We start from the raw sequence: 22,627 nt of genomic DNA, 5'->3' as shown, positions 1-22,627 counted from the left end.
ACCACCGGCAGTTCTGTTTTCTTCAGTTTTTTTCCTGGTTCACAAATAATTTCTGCATTTTAATAAATTTGTTATTATTTTAATCCATCTTTGTTAAGCAAACATCTTTATATCTGCCAATGATTTACAGTGTGCTATGAAAATATTGCAATTAATAATTGATTGCAAAAATAAGTGCATTTGCTACTCACATGCACATATGAAGACACATTCAAGAACTTGCAATACAAAGGAATCCCACTACTATATTTATCATTTGCACATTTAACTGCTGGTGGAATTAATTTACTTTTAAAAATATCAGCATCATGCAATCACTTAAATTACTTCAAAACAGTATTTGCAGCTAAGTTACAAAAATTCAACCGTGCCAATTACTGACCAAACACATGCAATTGAATGAGGAGCTATCAGTAATAAATTAACCAGATTAATGTGTACGTAACAGCCTCAGCGTGGTACCGTGCTGCTGTTAGTCTCAAAGTTCACATATCAACTTCTTTCTACACTGCATATGTGGTTTATGAATGAAGCCTGAATGAAAGAAGGAATTCAGGGAAAATAAGGTAAGGGACTCAAAATGAAACTAATCTAAGTATTTAAGCGTAGACTGCTTACAGGGAAAAAACCCCAAATCTTTGATTACAATTTAAAAAAGGAATGGACGAATCCATGTCCACTACTTCCCATTATTATGCTACAGGTGTACTATGCATATCAGACTGATAAATACTGAAAACAACCATTTCATAAGATGTCTTTCTTAAAAGGAAATTGATAATTGAAAAATCAAAAAAACCTCACCGTGAATCCAGTAAGGAAGATTATCATATACATATTCAATGCTGACTGTAACAAAATTAATATGTTACTAGCTCTTGCATCTTTGGTGTTGTACTGAAGTTATTTCAAAATATTGATTTAGGCATGGAATTTGTACCAGAGAGAAAGCTTAAAATGCACAGCAGGAATCTAAATAATTAATCGGAGGAAATCCCTGTCTGAAATTATCCACGGCCTCTCTACGAGTACCTAAACATAGTATCTTAAAAAAAAAAAAAAAATTCTTTCTGAAGTTCACAAGTCAAAGAAACTTAAAATCCACTATTTGCCACTGTGGTTTTACCTTCTGAAACATGTCTCAATTTATTTAAATAACAAGTTTTCCTGTTAAATGATCAATACACACCAAAACCCCTTCAGATACTGGGTTACAGAAAAGTACAAAGAGAATGAGAGGTCTTGTTTATGAACAAATAGAGTAACTGGAAATGATCCCAAGCCAGCTCCCTCTCTCTATCCACCAGTCTATGTTTTTCTTTTTCACTTACTGTGCTAGTAAGTCAGTCTAGTATACATTTCCAAAATCTCATTTTCATGAGATTGGCTATTTCAGTTCTCTTCCTTTCAGGCAGGTGATGAAAGACATATTTTAAACTGAAAAAGTGCTTCCTAAAATCTACTTCTCCTTGATTATTCTTTTTCCTAAAACAAGTAAATATTTACATCCTGAAACACTGTCACTTAATAACAGCAGCACCTATTTGCCACCACTCCCTTCTTCCTTCCCTAGTTCGCCTCCTTCTCCTAACCTACTACTGCCCCAGAACGGCAACAGTGTGGTGCCCAGCTCCTCCCCTCTCTGTTGCCTTTCCACAACACTATTGCTTCTTCCTAAAACTTTTCATATTTCAGGCAGGGAAAAACACTCAAAAGACATTGAATATTGGAAATTCTTGCCTCTTCTTCCCCCCCACCCCCCGAAGCTATCTGAAGCACCTAATGTTATTTGTGTTTAGTGACAGGTTTATGGATAAAAACACTGACAATGGCAGACAGCAATGAGATGACCATCAACCTTGTTGTGCTTGGAAAGACTCAGACTGGCAAAAGTGCTGCTGGGAACAGCCTGCTGGGCAGTGCAGACTTTGAGAGCCGTCTCTGCCCCAGCTCTGTGACCACGTGCTGCAGCCTGGGACGCAGCGGCCGCATTTCGGGGCTCCTCCGGAGAAACGGCTGCGAGTCAGCTCTCCGTGTTCGAGTGCTGGACACTCCCAGCTACCCTCACAGTGCTCTGAGCAAACAGCAAGTGAGGGACACCGTGAGAGCAGCTCTGGCTCAGCACTTTGGGGAGAAAGGCCTGCACTTGGCCCTCTTGGTCGTAAGGGCTGACCTGCCTCTGTGTCCAGATGAAAGTCATGACACAGTTCAGCTCATCCAGGTAACCAAAAAAAACCATCAAGAAGTGTATGCCCTAATGGCAACTCTTTCATCTTCAGGTGACAATAGCTATGGAAGAATTGACTCTTCCATGAAAGAAAAGTGAAATATTTTTTTCCATCAACCGCCTAATGAACTGCGAGTGGCAGACACTAATTTCAGAACAAAGACTGTAGCTGATTTTGAGTCCTCAGCAAATCAAAGCTCTCTCCTCTCTTTCTGAAACTGCTAAATCAAGACTTTCTTGGGCAGCTTAAAGGAAAATTTTGTATGTGCTTGATATTTTTTCATCCCTAGGGTCTAAAGCAGATTAATCACTATCAATACACTAGGTGTTTTTGACACCCCGCTTACCTTGGAAGTAGACAGATATCCTTTAAAGTAGTTTTATATACCTTAGCATTTAGGTTACAGAGTTAAGATCACTGCAGTGTCCTTTATCACCAAGGTAGGCTTGTCATATACAGGAGTTAGCAGGATTGCACCAAAGTTGTAATTTTATTTCCACCTGTAAATTAAAGCCCAAACTCTCTTATTCCTATTAAAATTTTCTGTACTTTCTGAAAAAACAGCAGCTTGTTCTCTCCATTCTTGTCCATCAGATAAATCACAGAAGTTGAAGAAAAGCTCTCTGGCCCCTTATTTAAGGTGTTGCATTTGATTTGTGTTTTTCCTGAATTGCTGAAAATAGTTCAGTTTTATGGATCACAGCTGGAACTGAAGTTGATGTTACATAGAAATTCATCATTTATTTTTTTAACAAAAGGTGCTTCAGTGTTTTTAAAACATTTTTTTGAAGAGCTCTAAATAGTGTGGCAATATGAGTATGCGGTAACTACCGATTTCAAACTAACGTGTGACAGGGCTAAACAACCATTTTTCCTTACTTACATGAACATTTTTTCACTGAAGACATTCTGTTAACATCTGTAGCCAGGGAACAGAGAACTGCTAGTACTGCATGACCACATATTTCCACTGAAAGTGGATGTCAATGTCTCAGAAAGGTGAAAAAAGACCCAGAAATTTCAGCAACTGGGATAGCATGAACTGGATTACTGCCAGGGATAAAAAACCCATACATGTAAATGGTCTGCTAATGTACTAAGCATATGAAATGGGAGTGGGGAAAAGAAATAAGAGATAACTAGTTAAAATTTGCTTTTCATTACAGGAACTTCTGGGTCCCACGTGGAAGGATTTCACGGCAGTACTTCTTACTCATGCAGACAAGGCAGAAGAGGCTGGATACACTGAGGAAACATATTTGCACAGCGCCTCAAGTACCCTGTTGTCACTTTTGAGCTCAGTACAGCATAAATACATCTTCCTCGACAACCACAACAGCACAATTAAAGAGGAAAGAAATATTGTCTTAAGAAAGCTCTTGAATTTTATACAAAGAAATAATTATCAAGTACTGCTTAAACACAGCAAGGAATAAAATTAACTTGAAGGTGCTCACTTGTCTATTTCCTACAGTAGGTAACATCTAATAGAAATGAAAGAGTAAAAGCCATTAACTGGAAAACTCCATATCCATACCAAACACCTTTGAACACACAATTAGAAATATCTCTTCAGCTTATCAAACTACTTGCCTTCCACAGAGGACCTCACACTACTGCATTCAGAATCCTAGATTCAACCACAAAATCAGAACAAGCTAGTGCTCCAAAATCATGCTCCTAATATGTGTGTAGTTACAAACGGGATTTTGCACTACACCAGACTGTATAGTCCAGTTCATACAGAATACAAATCTGGAAGAATAAAATAAAATCTAAAAAGGAAAAAAAAAGTAAAAAAAGAAGTAAAAAATGCATGAGTTCAGACACAGAGGGCCTGTTTGCTCAATTCTTCAAACCTTCAGAAGTTCCTCTGAATTTCCATTTCTAAAAAGTTTTCTGGTACTAAAAGCTAAGATTCATCTGTTGTAAAAGTATTTCCTATCATGATTCAAGATCAGTTATAACTGAGTTCTTGAACTACAATGCTTTTATTTAATAAGACATTATAGGATATACAGTTTACAAGGCAGATAAAATGGCTTCCATGTGCTTAATAATATTCAGCACATTTAAAAGAACTAATTACTATTACTTATTGCCAGATGCATGAAAAGTAACAGTTTACAGGCACAAACAAAACTCATTCAAAAAGAAAATCTGTTCATATCCTCTTTATGCATGTTCCTTATAATTTTATATGGCTGTCAGTTTGTTTTCTCTCCACTTACTGGATGAAGTTCAAAGCCTGCAAAATTTAGAAAGGCTAAAGTTTGTTTTTAATTTCAGTATTTAGAATTGTATTTACTGTTTCAATGATTATACAGCAACAATTTAATTTAATATTATATGCAAAAATATCTGAATTATCTCTATACAGCTACTTAAAAGTTATTGAAAATGGATCCAAAATATTTATTTTCATATTACTGAAAGTAAGGAATTAAAAGAATGCATTTGAGGCTAATAGCCTAGCAACATGACTATTTGTTCAACATTACTATGAAATATTTCTAACTCCAAAAATTGAAGAAGTTATTTCTGTTAAAACCAAAGCACTTTTTGTACAAAACATCATTGCATAAAAGAACATTAAAACAGAACCAAAAAATCAATTCATTTTATACCTGTTTGAGCACTGGAAACAGAATTTTTTTTTGTTTGCTTGCTTTTTGAGTTTTCTTGGGGGTTGGTTTTTTTGGGGTTTGGGGGGGTTTCTTTCATTTTTTATTAGTTCCAGGAATCTGTCATTAATTATTTCTTAGTCCTACCTATGGGTTTGGAAGGATATACCTGGGTGGACTAAATAAAGAACTATTCTAGTAAAGTGGCAGCTTCGATTATTAATGAAATTGTAACAGTTGAGTTCTGCGGACATGCAAGTGTGTCCACTTGTACATCCTAGGGCATAATTTCATCTTCCAGTTACAACTGACTGCAGACAACACAGAGAACACAGACAAGAACTAAGGTGCAGAGTCTTCCAATACATCTGAAAACTGCTTGGAGGAAGAGGAGAAAAATTATTACAGAGTGACTAGAAGAATAAAGACAATTGTGATCTTCACTAACCAACTGCTAGTCCTGCAATTAGCACACAAGCAACAAGGCAGAGTATTTTCCTTATTTCCTTTAGCTCTTGCTAAATAGAAGCTCTACACCTTCAAGCTGTCCAGAAAATTTACTTGCCTGCCTGTGGTCCCACCACAAACAAGCCTGGGCAATTAAGTTATGAGCACTGAGTGGTTAATAACTGCTGACAGCACACAACCTCAAGGACGACAAGCCTAGTGAATGAGTGAATTGACAAAATGTTGAAGATGTAACATATTTGGAAAAGAAGTCAAACAAAACAGGTCTTAGCCATGCATTTCATGTTTTTTATTCTGCTTGCATCACTTTCCATTTCAACATCTGTAAAAGTTTCTAATAACCATTTATTTATTTATTTAATTCCGCTGTTTGCCATGGTCTCTGCCCTGCACACTCCTTTCCCTTTCACTTCAAATGGAACTCCTTTGTATGTAGCAACACACTGGTCATTGGTATGAAGATCAGGTTGGATTTGCTCCCAAATCTTCTTCTTTGGATTAAGTTCCTTCTCAGGATCTCCTGTTTCAAAACAAAGAATAACCTCATAGCACACAACTCAGAACAAGAGCACCATGTACTTACACATCTATGACAGCCCACACAGCATCATTGCACACACTTTTAAGGGATAAAAACCCTAACATTCCTTTTGACTCTCAAAATGAAAACTTCAATAGGAATTAGGAATTGTCTACCAAATGTCTCCAGAACCTCTCTGATAAGAAGATCTTTCAAAGTAAAAAGGTTGGATCAGACAACAAGCACTGTCAAAAGGAAGAAATTAAACCCTTGCTGTTAGTTTATACTACAGACCAAAAGAATTCTCAAGAATTAAGTACATATGGACCACAGAAATACGCTCACCAAGACAGGTTTGTCAGCATCTTAACTTTAGAAATGAATGATGTTTTTATAAGAAATTAAATGCACTTAGCAGATGCTGTTACAGTTGTGGAGTATTGAACTTAGACAAGAATAGTCCAGAGGATACTGACATATAATTTTAGCCCCAAGTTACACACTGTTCTGCTATGCTTTGTATTGTTTGATGACAAGCTCTGATGCCCAAAACAAGAGAGGCAGTAGAAATTAGCTAGAGTTTCAGCAATTATGGCCTCAGTCTTGATAAGCCTCAGGTTCCTGTTTCCATGGATATATCATGATAAAACACCTTCACCTTAGTGGTTTTGACAGTCACTAACTACATTAGCAAATCTGATTATCTAAGGATCTCTAATGACCACAAAATGCAAGCTTCTTCTTTTAATGTTTTGAAATATTGTCAACAAATAAGATAGCATAGTGAAGGATATTTTTCTATTTTTCAAGAAGCACGAAATTCAAAGTACAGACACAAACCAAACTAAATACAGTGATTTCAACATATCTTTGTCTAGTAGTTGATTGAAATTTATCACTGCTTGCTAAGTCCTGACTGACTGACCAGCAAGTGGTTAAATCCACTACTCTCATTCCAGACTGCCTTATGCCTTATTGGTATTCTCCTTTAAGTGTTTTCTATAGCTCAGTCTACTTTAATTCTCAATGCCTGCAAACCTGAGCTATTTCTGTCTGTATGGGTATTCTGTAGTGTCTGGGTGTCTGTATTCTGTAGTTTCTATATATGCAAGAGAAGCAGACTAGGCCAGATTTCTCTGTGAAGTAAGCTAGCCTTATCAGAGCAGTATCTAATAATGCAGTCAAGTTATTTCACAAGCAGAGTGCATTTAGCATTTCAAAGAAAAATCAGTCACAACATTAATAATTGTCTTTATATAATATTTACAGTTAATATTAAACTGAGGAAGAAATTTAAATACTCTACTTAAATAATTGCACTACTAAATAAAATTATTAAATGTTTAGAGCTAATTGTGCATTTTCAGAAAGATAAATCAGCTTAATGCTCACAGGTTCATGAACAAAGGCAAACTTGGACTTAGACCACACTGAATGCACATAAACTAATGAAATCATTAAACAGAATGTTAAGTGATCCATTGTACATTTTCCTTCCCCTCCTCAAATATAAAAAGCACATGATTTCTTTTTTTCAGTAAGAAAACCTCCTGACTTTTATTATAAAAAACAGGCTTTGGATGTTAATAAGTTTCTCTGGAATCCTGCGTCAAGCTCCCTTGGGATCTGTGGTGAGCTCATATTAGATTAGCATAGGCACCAATTTTAAATACTACCAGAGCTTTAGGCTGTGCATTTTCCTATGCCTTCTCCTCACTGCATTCCTTCTTCCCAGAAAATATTCTTTGGAAAAGTTTCTATAAATAACATAAATTGAAGTTGTTAATGGTTTAATCAGCTTTCCACTCTTTTTACCAAAAATGGGCCAAATAAGAGATCCCAAATTTTGTTAAACATATCATTCCATCTCACAGCTTTATTACAAAAAACTTTTTATAATAAGCAAGAAACCTCTCCACTTTGTAACAGTTCAAAAACTGCTGAAAGAATATATCTCATCACAGCAAGGGGCAAAAGGACAGAGTGATGTGTGACTTTACTTAACGCCACTTACCCCACCATGCAGCTGAAGGAAAACATCCATACACTATAGCTTTGATTAAAAAAACCTGCTAACTACAGGCTAACCACTGCCCTCCAGCTTTACCACTTTTTATTCTTTTAAAGAGATAGTAATTCACTAAATTGCTAGTGATTCTTAGACCTGAATGATAATTTAATTATATAATTTAAGTAACAGATTTTTTTGTTCCTGTGGCATCAAAATATCTGATACTGCTATCAGAAAAGAGATTTCAAAGCTAGCTATAAATCTTCAGATATTACTGCCCTCTTAAAGCAATTACTGTGCAGGATGTTATAGAATTTACGCACACATGATAGAAGAATTCTTACACAGTTTAAAAATCAGACCTCTTCTAGTGAAGATGGATAAAAATTTGATTAAGTTCTTAATGCAAAAAAAAAGCTCAAGAGACCTTGAAGATTCATGCACTGGAGTATAAAACACTTCAGTATTAAAAAATTCCACTGAGGGCAAAGACATCAATTAAATAAACAAAACAGCACAGTACTCCAGGCAACAGCATTCCTTACCAAATCACTCTTCTACAACACTCAAGATGGTTCTAGGTAAACACTCCACTAGCTACAGAAAAAAATTTAATTGGTTTGAGACAAGATACCATTTGTTTACTTTGACTAAAATGGCCAAAGAAAATTAGTCCGTATCTCATGAATATTTTGTATAATGGAGAGAGAAGACTTAAAAATAGCTTGATTCCAAGCTGCTTGATAGACAGCTGTGTGCATTTTAGAATTGCTTTATTGTTGCTGGTGGCGCTTCTGTTGTTTCACAGACTTTCATACTTCAAACTTAAATAAGACCCAGCTGTCCTTTCTATTTTAACTTCAAGGACTCCAACTGAATCTTTATGCTTTACAATTACTTTTTAAAACAAAAAATTGATCAGAATATAAATGGTTACAATTAAGCAGTGAAATTAAATGACATCTGACACAACAAGGAGTTTATCCTCCTGGTAACAGCATCAGGCAAGTGCCAGATGGTCTCTGAGGAGACAGCAGCAGCCAAGAAGCAGAAGGTTTTAACACAAAAAAGGTGAGTAGAAGATAGTTGTTCAACCCCATTAAAAACTGAGAAACAGTTTTCCAGTCTCCCAGTGAGTTTCCCCATCTCCCAATGAGTTTCCCCCTAATTTAGTTTACAACAGCAACATTGAAAAGACAAGTACCCAACAAATAAATTTACAGAATCAGATGCTACCATGATTTTGTAGGTCTCCATCTACCAATGGGCTTTTTTGCATCTTCCTACTCAAGATAGTAAAATCACAAGTCTGAAAATTCTTTTAAATAAGTTTTATGTAAGAAGAAGTTGGATCACTCTACTTTGTACTATTAAGCATTAGGTAAATTTTCAAAGTCAATGATAAGCTTAAATCTCATACCTACAAAATTTTCCAAGCAGCTCTTTATGAAGCATTAGAATACAGTGACACATTTCAGACTACAATCTATAGCCTGGATACATACACCTTGCAAAGGAGTTGTTAAAACCTTCATTTGGCACTTACCAGAGCCCTATGTCTTTGGCTCTCCACCAGAAGGAAACTGATATAATCCACACAAAATCTTGTCTTACTGGCTGCAAGTCATAACTGCAGAACTAGAACAACTTACACACCACCTTCAGCTTATTCTATCTTTTAAGGATCAAAATGTCAACACAGTGTCTGCATACCGTAACACCTGGGAATAATTTTAGAACAAGTATGATTGCTCTAGGAAACGCTTTTTGCCACTGTAGAAAACCCAAAAAACTGGAGTCAAATATTTCAATTATTTTGATGGAACTCACTTCATCAGTCATGTGCAAGAACAGATACGCTGGTGAACAGAAAACAGCACTACTAGCAGCTCTCCCATTTTGAAATGCCAGGTATATGAAGCTACTTGACATGTAAGTTTGGAGGAAGGCTGTATCTCAGACAAAAGCAAACAAAAAAAGCCCCCTAACCTGGGCAAAGAGCATTTTTGACGGCTGAACCTGTAGATCATTTTCCAGGGCTTATGCACTAGAAGTGTTTATCCTACAACTTGATGCTCTCTTGCACATCCATTTCCACAGCAACAGATAGCAGTGTGAGTGTATTTGTTACCTATGATTCTTGCAGGTAACAAAGGCCCAACATTTAATCCATCTTTACTCACTAGATGTGATAACAACTAGAAGCCATGAATGAGTATTCCTACAATTTAGTCAATGTAATTGATTGCTGAAGCATTTAAAATTTCAGTACAGCTGAAATCTCATCTAGCAAGCTTGGTATATTTTTAATACAGGAAACTAAAACTGAAAAAAAATTGCTGCCTGATTTTCTTTTAAAACAGTATTATTTTAAATTATTTTCAATTGGAGCATTAAATCACAGCAAGCTGAGCTATTTTTCTGTTTCATAAAGCACCTAGATAGAGCATTGCTTCCTTTATCATATTCTAACCAAAATATATCTTTTTTTTAAGCATCACAATTTCACTCTTGAGAAGTATAAAGACATATATATATATATATATATATATATATATATACACACATGTACTTCTGAAAGGTATTTCATGCAAATATGTTTAAGCATGGAGCTTGCCAAGAGGTTCATAAATCAAAACTCTGCTGTATGGCTAGAAATTGTCAGAAGTGCAATAGTTTATAAAGGTTCCTATGGCTCTATGCAGAAAATAAAAGTTACACCATTTTCTCACATGTGAAAGCCAACTTTTGAACAATACATTCCTCCTGAAGATGAATACTTCATTGATAAATGCACACATATACACTTTCACTCAGTATGGGAAATACTGGCATTTGGAGCATGCTCTTTCAAGTTTAAGTGATGGAGTGATCCTGACCAGAAGAGCACTGATCACCAAGACCTCTGTGATCCACTTAACAGCTGACCTGAGTAGGTCTGGGCTGGGGCTGTGCTGCACAAATTCCTAAATTCCTAGGGTGCAGGATAAATCCAGGCATAGACTGTAAGAGAGGAGTCTACAGGCAGCTCCCATGTGGCACCAGCAACTGAGCCATCTGTGTGTCCTCACCTTTATGGGACAGGGCAGCACCAAGTTCTCACACCAACTTCCTGTATGATTGACAACCACAATGAGTAAAAATATACAGCAATAACTCAAACAATGGAAAGGGAAGAAACTCTCCTTATGCTGCAGGTGCAGTCCCATAATCTGTGACATGTAAGATTATTTATACTAGTATCTCTTTTCAGACTCAGCTCTAATAAACAGCATTTTAAATCGACATGATAAACCTATGATGCTTTATGTAAGTTCTCAATATGCTATTAAAAATTAATCATTTTCATGGAGGTGGAAGAAATGAAAAAATGGATGAAAAATAATCTTTTGACAAAGTTTAATTTGGTAAAATTCTCATTTATATTCTGAAAAAAGATGGATTCATTAATTTAATTAAGTGGGAAATGTCCAATGTCTTTCTTTGGAAACCTAAAAAGACATTTTCTCCCAGATAAACAAACAAAAATCCCCCGGTGTTTTGAATATTACGGGCTCCTTTCACAAACAGGAAACTTCTAACCCCTTCTATCCCCTCTATCCCTTCTTCCTCAAAAAAAAATTCTACCCGAAGTTCTGATATTTTCATTACAGAGAGGAGCTGGAATTAGGAATTTATTACTTCATCGCTTCTACTGAGACACTGTGAAAGATGCTTTACATTTGTTTGTTGTTAATTTTCCAAGTACAAATATGTTTATCCATATATTTCAAAACTGAAATACTTACTGAGACTTAAAGCTTTATACAACTTTATCAAGTTACAAGTTTTTGACAGATTATAAAGCATTTTCAATCCTTTATTTACACAATATTAGCATGGTAGTAAAAAAAGTTAAAAACAAGAACTAATTCAGAAAATTTCAACAAAAAACGTAACGATCTTAAAAAACCCGCTGTTTAACATGCTTTGACACTGAGGTTACTTTGGCTACTTGTTTCTATCATTTTCCCAAATACCTACTTACCAGGAAAACCTTCAAAAGTGATTCTGTCCCCTGGTACTGCTCCAGGTGGAGGAGCCAGAATTTCCACTTTTTCTGGGGAGCTGGCACACATCACCATTGCTTGAGATACTACTCCTCTCATCTTTGCAGGCTTCAAATTACAGAGTAGCACTGCCATTCGATTCTGCATCTTGGGGGAGGAAAACAGAAGGATGTGAGTACTTAAAATGGCACGTGGCTTTGGGGACTCCCATTATTTCATTACAATCAAAGAATTACAGCGATGAGATCTTACCATGACAACTGAAGCGTAATAGAAGCACGTAGCAACAGATTCACAATTTGAATGGTTGGACAGCAGTAACATAACATTTAAACCCCCTAAGAGCTGGCCAGTGAATAAGGGATTAAATGCTGAAATGTGACATCTTTATCATGGAAATATTAAATATTCAATTTATTAAACTAAAAGCCAGGCGAGGCATTTCACTCGCATTCCACCTTTATTCATTACAGACCATGGCTTTAGTCCACTTTCAATATAGCACTATTAACTAATTAATTCTATTTAAGGATAATAATAATTTAATGATTATAATATGAAAAATAACAAGTCTACAAATTATGCCCATAGCTAAAAATTTCAAACTATCCTGGAAGCTTAGAGGTCTTTTACATAATAAGCTAACTTGAATCTTAAATTTTATCTCAGTTAACCCAAATGCCTTGAGTATTTTTTAGCCACTGAAAATGGCTCTATATACTGAACACTGAATTTGTTAGTTCAAACCTGTAAAATGTTTCTGTTTGTTGTTTTATTTTAAAAATTACAATAGTAAACCAGAGAAAATACTCTTTGTTCAGAAAAACTGCCACACTTCCGACTCTATAACAAACTACACTTTCAAACGGACTAAAAATTAAACCCTGAACATTCTTAAGAGACAAAGTAATGATGTTCTAATTCCCATGCTACTAGTGCACATTATATATAAGTATTTAATATTTCTAGATTTTGGTCTTCGTGCATCACAGTACAAACTTTGAACAAAACCTGTATGATTAATAATTAATAAAACTCATATGGTCAATTATTTCAAACACTGCATATCTTTCAAGGACAACACCTTAAAAAGCAAAAATATAAAAAGCCAAAATGAAGCAGTTATAAGAAAAAGTTATCTTGCATCAGTTTTAAGCCAGTCCACTGACTGAAAATTTCTCAAGTTATTGCTATGGAAATAAGTAGCACAAAACACAAAAAATGGTTGTAACATGTCAGTGACTAAAATGGAAGTTGCAGCATTATCTAGCACGGAATAACAATTAATGAATGAAAGGCTAATTATTGGGTGGACATCACAGTGATCTAGAAAGAAAAGATTTCAAGGCATCTAAGAGGAGGGAAAAGTTTCTGCTACAAAAATCAGAGTATATTGTTCAGAACAGATGTAACTGTAAAGTATCCTCTTACAACAAATGGCTGTAGAATAGCATTTCTGGAGGATGATGGTGGCCTTTTCTCTTCTTGTTAAGTTTAAGACACATTCCCTACATTCCTGTTCTTCACTTCTGATCACTGACATGAGGTTCTCTTACATTAAAGAGGACAAGGTGACAAAAAGTGACACTGGAGAACTGCCTGAATTTCAAGAACAATTGCTGAAACAGGTATTGATGCTAGGAACACACAGAGATCCACTTCAAAAAGCCAAATGCAGTGGCAGAAAAGCTGTCAATTCCTTCTGACATTTCAGAAATTTCCCCAATTGTCCCCAGCTGCCAAAAGAGCTCAGCAATGGCTTGGTGCAACTTGTGCCAAGATCCTTCCATATCCCTGTTACTTGTGACACAACTGCTCATGACAATAGAGGGTGCAATTTCTGACATGGCTTCACCACCACGTGAACAAAACCACAGCATTTCACATATAAAATGGGCATGCCAGAAGTTTTCACACCCATAAATAACTTGCACTGCATACTGAAATGTTAGTGAAGATACATACTGTGTTTCCTAACCAAAAGTAAAATCAGATGATACAAATACTACGGCCTCAAACACTGCTAAATTACCACATCAAACACCAAAATCATAAACAGCTGAATTTTTTGTGAAGAAATTTATGGCTATGGTCCTTGATCTGATGTATATATTTTTATTTCAATATATGGCAGTAGACACATGCCAGGCCTTCACATTTTTGAACACTTCAAAAAACACAAAAAGATGGAAGCTTGCCCCTAAAACTTTACTGTCTTAATAGAGACTTGCCAAAACCGAAAACAGACACGCAAACAAAAACGCTCTCAAAGAACGTGCAAGGATGGTCCATAATTCTCTGTTAATGAGTACTTCAGATTATTTTTCCACTCAGAAAGAAGGTTAAAAAGAAAAGATTCCTGCTGCCATTTCATTCTGTACACCTCATGTTTGTAAGTATATTTAGAATTGGCTTTTAATGTTTTCTTCTACTTGCTTTCTTGAAAGCAGACTGCTAAAACCAAGCAAGTTGAGATTTTGCCCAGTGCAAATCCAGAAAGTGGACACCACCAGGTGATCAGTGCAGAATAGTTACTATATTCAGGTGGGGTTTTTGGTTCAGTAACTTTCTGTAGCATAAAAAAAAAAAAATTAACAATTTTAATTGTTTCCTATGCTTGCAGTCTTACCATGGGGACAGTGTGCAAATAAGGATTGAAAACATATTTAAGGAAGCAGAGCTTTTTCCAGACTAAGATCAATTCCTTCATGATACATTTTGCAGTTGCTCTACACAACACTGTTTTTAACCCCAAGCTTGCATTTGAATTTAGGAGCAACCTTCAGTCAACTCCTGTCACCCTCTAGAAGAGGTGTGAAAGGAAAACTAAATCTTGAAGTCTTAGGTTGTTCAAAGGCACCCATAAACCATCTGTGTCAAACATTAACGTGTATCAACTAAAAAAAGCCTGGACACAGATTCTATTCTGCACAAGGAAGTAAAAGTATGCATTTTGTATTCCACTGTTGTTTAAGGTATTCATTGCCAGCTAAGTTGAATTTACATGCTCTGTGCTTTACTTCATGCCAAATATTTCAACAGGTTATAAAAGAGAATTGGAAGGCAAAGGTTTCAAAAGTTTGGATCATACCAAAAGGTTACAATGACTTCTCTACTACATAGTAGGAAACCTAAAGGAAGAGTAACATCTGTTTAGTTTAGGAGTTCAGTGTGCACTGATGGCAGAGAAATCGGAATAAGATCCCAGGATAGAAGTTCCTGCAATCAGAAACTGATTTGGGGTAAGGGTACTTCTCTGGTTTCTGGCAAATGTGAAGTATTACTTCCATCTGCATTTTATTTTTGTTTTCATGACTGTACAAATCTTTTAGCAGAATAAAAACACATCCAATAAACAGATGAATGCCTTAAGATACTTTGGGAAAGGAAAAGCTATCAGTAAATAATTTTGTCAATACCTTATCCAGAGGAACATGTTTCACTAAACCGCTGACAACAGTCCTTGGGCTTGCTTCACCAACATCCACTTGTTCAACATACAGAGTGTCTGCATCTGGATGCTTTTCAGCAGTAATAATGCAGCCAACACGAAGATCCAGACGAGAAACATCTACAGGTTTTGCATCGGTACTTCCAGCAGCTGGCTGCTGTTTCTTCTCCTTCTTTTCACCTATTAGAGAACATTTTATTCCATGAAATAAACATTTAAAAAGCACAACTAATGTATATGACTACTGCAAGGGAAAAGTGAGCTACAGTCTCAGAAATAAGCATAAATTCTGTGCGAAACACAAAAGAAGAGTAAAGTTAGCACCTCTGTTACCAGTTTCCAGTGGTGAATTGTCATACACGCTTCAATTTACGTCATTACCTCAACCAATTACCACCTCCTGTTTGCAAAGTCACCCTGAATTTAAGTGCAGCTAACATGTGTAAGTGACACACATACTCTGACAAAGGCCACATCAATTACCTGATCATCTCATTCAAATAATTAGCAATTACCAGTAAGCCTTGCCATGGTGCTTCACCAGAAAAAGGAAACTAGGGAATCACAGTCCATCAGGTTATGAGTGCTTATCAGCACGGTACACAACCAGGAGTTGTGAAGTCACTGCAGCTGCACTGTCACAGCTGCAATGCAACCCTTCAAGAAGACATTAGCCAACATTTTGCATTTCCCAAACACAAGAGTGCAAGAAAATGCTCAAGGCTTACGAGATTCCCCTGGTGTGGTGTCTTTACCCCATGATCATCACATACACAGACTGTGTAGTATAAAACAACACTCCCCATACTCAGCTGCTTATATAAATCATGGAATCATAAACCATGCAGTATTCCTTTCAAGATGAGCAAGTCACATCCAGTTTATAGATAAGACTGTGCTGTTTAGGAGACATTCAAGACTTGTTTAACAGCTCTCATCTCTGGGAGATTAAAAAAGTCTAAGATGTGCTTACTTTCAATAAGCATGTTCTTTTATTCTTTCATCCAAGATAACTTACATATTAACGTAAACTGAACTCCCTTCTTAAGGGAGCAAAAAATAGTAAAGTGGACAAAACATGCAATTTGATTTCATTCATCGTTGTTCTAGTACAGGCATGAAATTAAATGATACATTCAATAATAAAAAGGCAATATTTTTTTAATATAAGCAACAGCTCTTCAAAAATATTTGCTCATTTATGATGAATGAAAAGCTCTAGTGATTTGGGTTTTTAATATAATTGACAATTTGATTAATAAAATCAGTTGTATATACAATAATATAAGAGAAACTGGATAAAAATCCCAAATAAAATAGCTAACATATAATATCTAAGATCATTTGAAGACCTGCTAAGTTTATCCTTAGTATAATTCCACACTGTTCTCCATGACATTCCTCCTCAAGAGAAATGAAGTCTTTCCTCAAAAGAGAACACAGCAAATGTGTACATCGTGTGTATACATAAAGATACATAGAAAATATCCATTTCAATGCCACAGGCTAAGGAGAAAAATGCACTTCTCTGGCCAGTATCAGAGTCAGTCCACAATCAATATACTGAGAAATCATACAGATTGGGTTTTCAAGAAGTAGAACAAAGAATATTAAAATAACCAGAGAGGAAAGAGATGGCATAGGTGACAGAAAGCAAAAAGGGATTTGAGATAGTCCATAATTTCATCAATTTCTAGACTTAAAAACAAATTTTACAAATTGGTTACTTCAACTGTTAAATGCAATACCTTCAACAGATGCTGAACTCCACAGAAATAGCCTGTGCAGGACTACTATTTAATGTTTGTGCTATATTTCAGCATAAGGCAAAAGTCTAACACTGCTTTCCACATGAGATGAACTGAGCTGGTCAGAGCATGGTACTAGTAAAACCAAATTTGTGGGTTCAACCCTTGTATGGGCCATTCCCTTAAGAGGTGGACTCGATGATCCTTGCGGGTCCCGTTCAACTCAGAATATTCTGTGATCTGTGTTTGTCTGACTGAATTTAAGCTACTGCTATTGTACTTCCCCTCATCATATATAGAAAGTTTAATTTTTCCTAACCAACTGAATACTTGCTCTGTAGCCACTGAATACTTGAGGGAAAAATTTAATTGCCTGCTATGACATGTGGCCTCTGCTTTTGTATTTATAGCTCTGTGGAATACTAATGTGTCAAAGGCTGAAATACATTAAAAAATAGCTTATAAGCAGCTGTACAGCTCCCCAGGAAAAAAGGAGACCCTGCACTATCATAATATCCAAATTCTGAAAACCTGTACAAATCTAATCATAGCAAATGAATAATAATCTGCATAAGAGAATGACTGCAAAACATAGTAAGTTACAAGATACACTTGCACAGAAGTACAGGTGTCCAACAGACATGCCTTCTTTTTTGTTGGTGGTAGTTTTTTAAATGAGGAAGTGCAGTCACATGAAACAGAATTTGGCATGTATCCCATACAATGAAGAATCTGTAGCTTACCTGACAGCCTTCATTACCTTCAAGTATTTTCAAGATTTAAGAGCTAGTACATGACTCTTCCTACTGTAGCTATATGAAAGCTTTTTTTTCCTCAAAATCATGCAAAAGCACTTGCATAAATTAAATACATCAACTGTCTATCAGCGATAAGAAAAGTACCTTTTTTTTCTACTTTTTCTTTCTTTTTCTTTTCTTCATCTTCACCTTTAATTTGATCTTTGGAACCAGAAGATGCTGTAACTGCTGTAGGTTGTGGAACATTCTCTGAAAACGAAGCTGTAGAATGGGTTGTATCAGGAGGAACTGCAACCTGCTTTACTAAAATCAAAACCACAAAAGTTAGAGGCAGAACTTTGAACACTGACGTTTTTAAATGTACAACATAGATGAAAAAGTAAAGAGAACTGAAAATTTTGCTTAATATACTAAACCACAACTGCTGAGTTGTGAACCACATTACAAAACATGTTTCAAAACTTAATCTATATATGATTATTATGATCAATTAAAACAAAGTGTTTGATTACACATTTTTAAATGCGAAAAAGTCCTAAATACAAGAAAATATATAAGCAAATAAGATCTCTTTTTTTAGCTGATTTCAACATCTAGTTATTTCTTCTATCAATTCCCTATTTCCCATTTGTTTAGTTTCAGTTTATGGCTACTAGCTCTTGTCATACTGGAGACTATTCCATAAGTGAGTTATGCACAAAAGCATTTTTATAGCGCATTCAGATCATCCATCAACTCTTACAATTAACTTAGGAAACTGAGCCTGAATAAAACAAAATTACCTGCAGCCCTAATGTGATCTGCTGATTTCTCTTTTCCCTAAATTCTTCACATTACCTTCAACAGCTTTTTTTAAACTGATGATACATAATTCTGGACATTGCACTATCAATCTCACCAGACGGAAGTGTAAGAAGCACCTCTCTTCTACACTCTGCTCCTCAAGACTCTCCTCAAGGTTTTAACCCAGTAATTGTACAGGGTAAGCATCATGATTGCACTAGGCAGTACCATCAAGGCTCCCTTTCCCAAGCAAGGATAGATAAGAGGATCTTTTGAAGTTCCTTTCAATCCTTTCAATGTTTTATCATTAACAACTGATACATCCTTCTGGTGTCACCATGATAGAATTCTCCATTCTGAATACATTTTGTTTTTCATTTCAGATATTTACTAACTTTCCTGAAGAACTGCACTTTGTTAGTTGATGCCTGTCCTCTTCAACACAATATGATTTGCACAAATCATATTCTTATAAACAGCTTTCTAAAATAATTTGAATATCAAATTTGTTGTACCAACAACCATTTGCTTGCTAGTTGGGGAAAGTCTTTGTTTCTCAGGTTTTTGAAAAAACATGTTGTGATATTTTAGATCTTCCGCGTTCGTCTAATTTCTGTGCTCAACTACTTAGTCCTTTCAGATCTAACAAACATCTATTTCCTTCAAAAGAAGAGATCTGAATTTAGTCCTACTACCACTTAGATGAACTAGCTAACTAAAGGAAGATGCACACCAAATATTTCCTTTGCCATCTTGGACCAATATACCTTGAGACCCTTCTCAAGCCCAACAGATTCTGTGAAATATCCCACACCTGTCAAGAACTGCTGCAGTCTAAAGGACAGCAGAGAAATATAAATAATGGTTTGGTTTAGTACATGAAAAGGCTTTATTGGTGTCCAAAGGAGAAAAAGAATTCTCTGTACTCACAACATGTTAATCTTTTTGACGACTGAGTGTGCTTTTTACACCAGTTAAACATGCAGTGCAATTAAATGCCAGCATCCAGATACACTGGATACTATCTTAAACAATTTAGAATTGTGATAGCATGGGTTAATAGCAATAACTGTTAAGGGCAGAAGAAGACTTATTGGCAATAATTTTAAAAGACAACACAGTGTATCTGAAACACTTCAGTTTTGGGGTTTTTTTCCTCTTTTCTTTTTTTGTTTTTCACTACGAAGTATACAACGACGGTGTAAGTTGAATAGAACTACATAGAGGAGAGCAAAGAAAGAATAAGTCCAATGGAAGGCTGGTCTAAAGCACAGAATCATAAATTCAGAACACATTGTTTATAAATTTACATAACCACAGCTCTCCTAGTAAGTCTCTGACCATCTGTACTTTGCACCATGGCTTGATCTTTCCATAGTGATTTTTCAGTCATGCCAGATTAAATATTCAAAGTAGCAAGAAGAGTTAGACATGTAGCAATTTCTACAGAATTACACAGAGTCATTGTCATCAGTGAGGTTCACGGCCTATTATGCAAGGCACTGAACAAAAAAATACAAAGAACTAGTTCCATGTCTGATTAAGTTTAGTATACAGATCTGTCAGGCCTGCAGCTTATTAAAATGTTGGAATCCCTGATTCCATGCCTTGCCATAGGCATGGAATCAGGGAGAATCCAGAATTTATAAGAAATACCATAGAGTCACACACAGAACAATAAAAATCAGGAAGAATTAAGATAGTTTTGTGCTAACTACATAAATGTTGTATGAGAATAGCACTTTTTTTCCCCACCTCCATTTCGAATTTCAGCCTGAATCAGCTCCTGTTTCAGCCCTTCAATTTCTTTCTTCAGTTTAGCATTTTCTACACGGAGCTTCTTCTCTTCTCGGAGAGATGCTTGCAAGACTAGAGTTGACACATTTTTTTAAAAAAAACAGATTTCAGTAACTAGCATTTATCACTTTGGACATAGAGGTTTGTTTTTAAAGAAAAGTGAAACATGGTGAGCCAAATAGCACAAAAGTGAAAAATTTCAGAGAGTATATAATCAGAAATACTTAGAAATTATTTTATTGTCGAAATAGACATTTACAATAGTTATATAATCAAACTGCCCCTCAATATACTATCTTCTCAGTCCCCTAAACAGAATCACAAGAAAAAACTCTGAGAAACCCACAGAAAAACCTTGACAATGTTTGTAGTACAGAGCACCTTTATTCACTGATACAGTTGAGTACAAAATATCAAAGTTGAAAGTATGACACTATTGAGAGAATGCCATAGTTGTGAAAAATCAGTAATAAATTCAGGATAAGGCATAGTCTCGTACTCTTTCCAACTACCCTTCTCCCTTCAAATGGAATCATGTCCTATCAGATTTCCATAATTTATGTATTAATTCTTTCTCATCCATACCTCTCCTATTTTAGAATAAGCAGCTTCAAAAAAACATCAAACCAAACCAGAACAAAACCCCCACAACCCACATGACAATCAAGTGGGGCTACGATTGCAAGGTTTATCTTGGAGAACTTGAAACATGCTTTAAAGGCTGACACACCAAATATTCTCATTTTCTCCTATGTGCATTTACTGTTAACCATCTGGTTAAAAGGTTTAGCATAAGATAGACAAATCCTTACTGGCTTTTTCCTTGAGCAGGGCAACTTGCTGCTTGAGGTACTCAATAACTTGATCGGCCTCTGCACCCTTCTGCTCCAGTCTGTTCAGCACTGCATTGTTGGCTGCCATCTTTACCAAAAAACGGGATAAAAACCTAGACAAAGAACAGCCTAAAATTAATGACTTCTTAATGCAATAACACTATTATCTCTTACCACGTCAAGCAGTTCTCAAATCAGTTGCTGAAGAAAAAAATCTGCTAAGTGAAAAGCTGGGCTCCTACCTCCTAACACAAAGTCCAAACAAAAAGCAACGTTAAACAGAATCTGATGTTTGACAGCTGCTTTTAAGTGTTTTGAAAGAAAAGCTATTTTTCTCCCCAGGAGCAGAAAATGTATTCTTCCTTCATGAAACAGGAAAAAAAAAAAAAATCTACCCTCTCAGAAAGAAAGGTATGAATACACGGTGGGGGGGTGATGGCAGGGGGAAAATGTGGAACGAAATAAAAGGGAAAAGATTGGACAGGAAAACACTGTATCCTGGGGTTAACAAAAAAAAAAAAAAAATTAGGTATATATCAAATTTTATTGAGAAAGAAAATGGAATCATGCCACAAAAATTTCCAAACATTTCCAATAAAATCATTCAGAATATACTGAATACTTCATACATTGTGCTTGTGCATATATTAAGACTTTACTGTTTTACTTTTAATAGTCATAATTCATGAGTATGTTTACTTATCTCAGATAAAAACAACTTTTATTAGATGTTTACACCTTCAGAGTTATTTTAGCACCAATTTTGAGTGTTTGATTTTGCATCCGCTGAAATGGAAGGGCCAGCACACAGATGTAACAAAGAAGTAGGGAACACAAAAGACAAGTAAAGAGCACAAATAAATGCTGTCTAACCTTCTTTTATGGTATTCACCATTTAATAATGTTTCACTAATGTTCCAGAAAGTTGTTATGCCTTGTGTACAGCCATTATTTTTTGAAAGCTACCAAATCTGGCCTACCTTCCTTCTCAGGAACATTTGTGTCTAAACACAAGAGCTCAAATAGTGGCAACAGAATGATGAAAAACAGTTACAATCACTCATATCTGCTACAGAGTGCTTTTTCCCTCCCACTCAGTATCTAAATGAGAAAAGAATCTGTACTAACAGCTGCCTCTTCTGTAAATCAAGAAAACTGGTTACAGGTGGGGAGAAAAGATCTTTACAAGCAATGGTGATTTAATTCCTGTGAGGTGATTCAATTCCTGTAAATTTGTCCATGAACTCCAACAAATGACAGAATTGGTAAGAAAATGGCAATCCAGGCACATGTATTGGCTGCTCAACTTTATCAAAATCCAAAAATGCCTTTTCTCATATCAAATTGGCAGATAACT

General features: G+C 35.8%; 2 protein-coding genes across 3 annotated transcripts in view; one reads left to right on the top strand and one right to left on the bottom strand.

Moving 5' to 3' along the window:
* Positions 1–496: 496 nt before the first annotated feature.
* Positions 497–3,664, top strand: GIMD1 (GIMAP family P-loop NTPase domain containing 1). The gene is made up of 3 exons (XM_059844229.1): positions 497–566; positions 1,800–2,221; positions 3,395–3,664. Exons 2-3 carry the CDS (start codon positions 1,829–1,831, stop codon positions 3,662–3,664), a joined length of 663 nt encoding a protein of 220 aa, XP_059700212.1. The 5' UTR covers positions 497–566; positions 1,800–1,828.
* A 1,923-nt stretch (positions 3,665–5,587) lies between these two features.
* AIMP1 (aminoacyl tRNA synthetase complex interacting multifunctional protein 1) overlaps positions 5,588–22,627 on the bottom strand; it is a 31,555-nt gene continuing 14,515 nt past the window's right edge. For both annotated transcript variants that reach the window (XM_059844227.1, XM_059844228.1), the window contains exons 2-7: positions 21,250–21,383; positions 20,396–20,509; positions 18,002–18,160; positions 15,320–15,531; positions 11,879–12,047; positions 5,588–5,840 (exon numbers count right to left, since the gene is read on the bottom strand). In XM_059844227.1, the coding sequence (XP_059700210.1) occupies positions 5,674–5,840; positions 11,879–12,047; positions 15,320–15,531; positions 18,002–18,160; positions 20,396–20,509; positions 21,250–21,383 (955 nt within the window). In that variant the 3' untranslated portion in view covers positions 5,588–5,673. The remainder of the gene's footprint in view (positions 5,841–11,878; positions 12,048–15,319; positions 15,532–18,001; positions 18,161–20,395; positions 20,510–21,249; positions 21,384–22,627) is intronic.

This window comes from Haemorhous mexicanus, chromosome 4 (genome assembly GCF_027477595.1).
Source record: "Haemorhous mexicanus isolate bHaeMex1 chromosome 4, bHaeMex1.pri, whole genome shotgun sequence".
Lineage (NCBI taxonomy): Eukaryota > Metazoa > Chordata > Aves > Passeriformes > Fringillidae > Haemorhous > Haemorhous mexicanus.
Note: the sequence above shows the minus strand (reverse complement) of the source record. Positions and strands in the feature narration are given on the sequence as shown.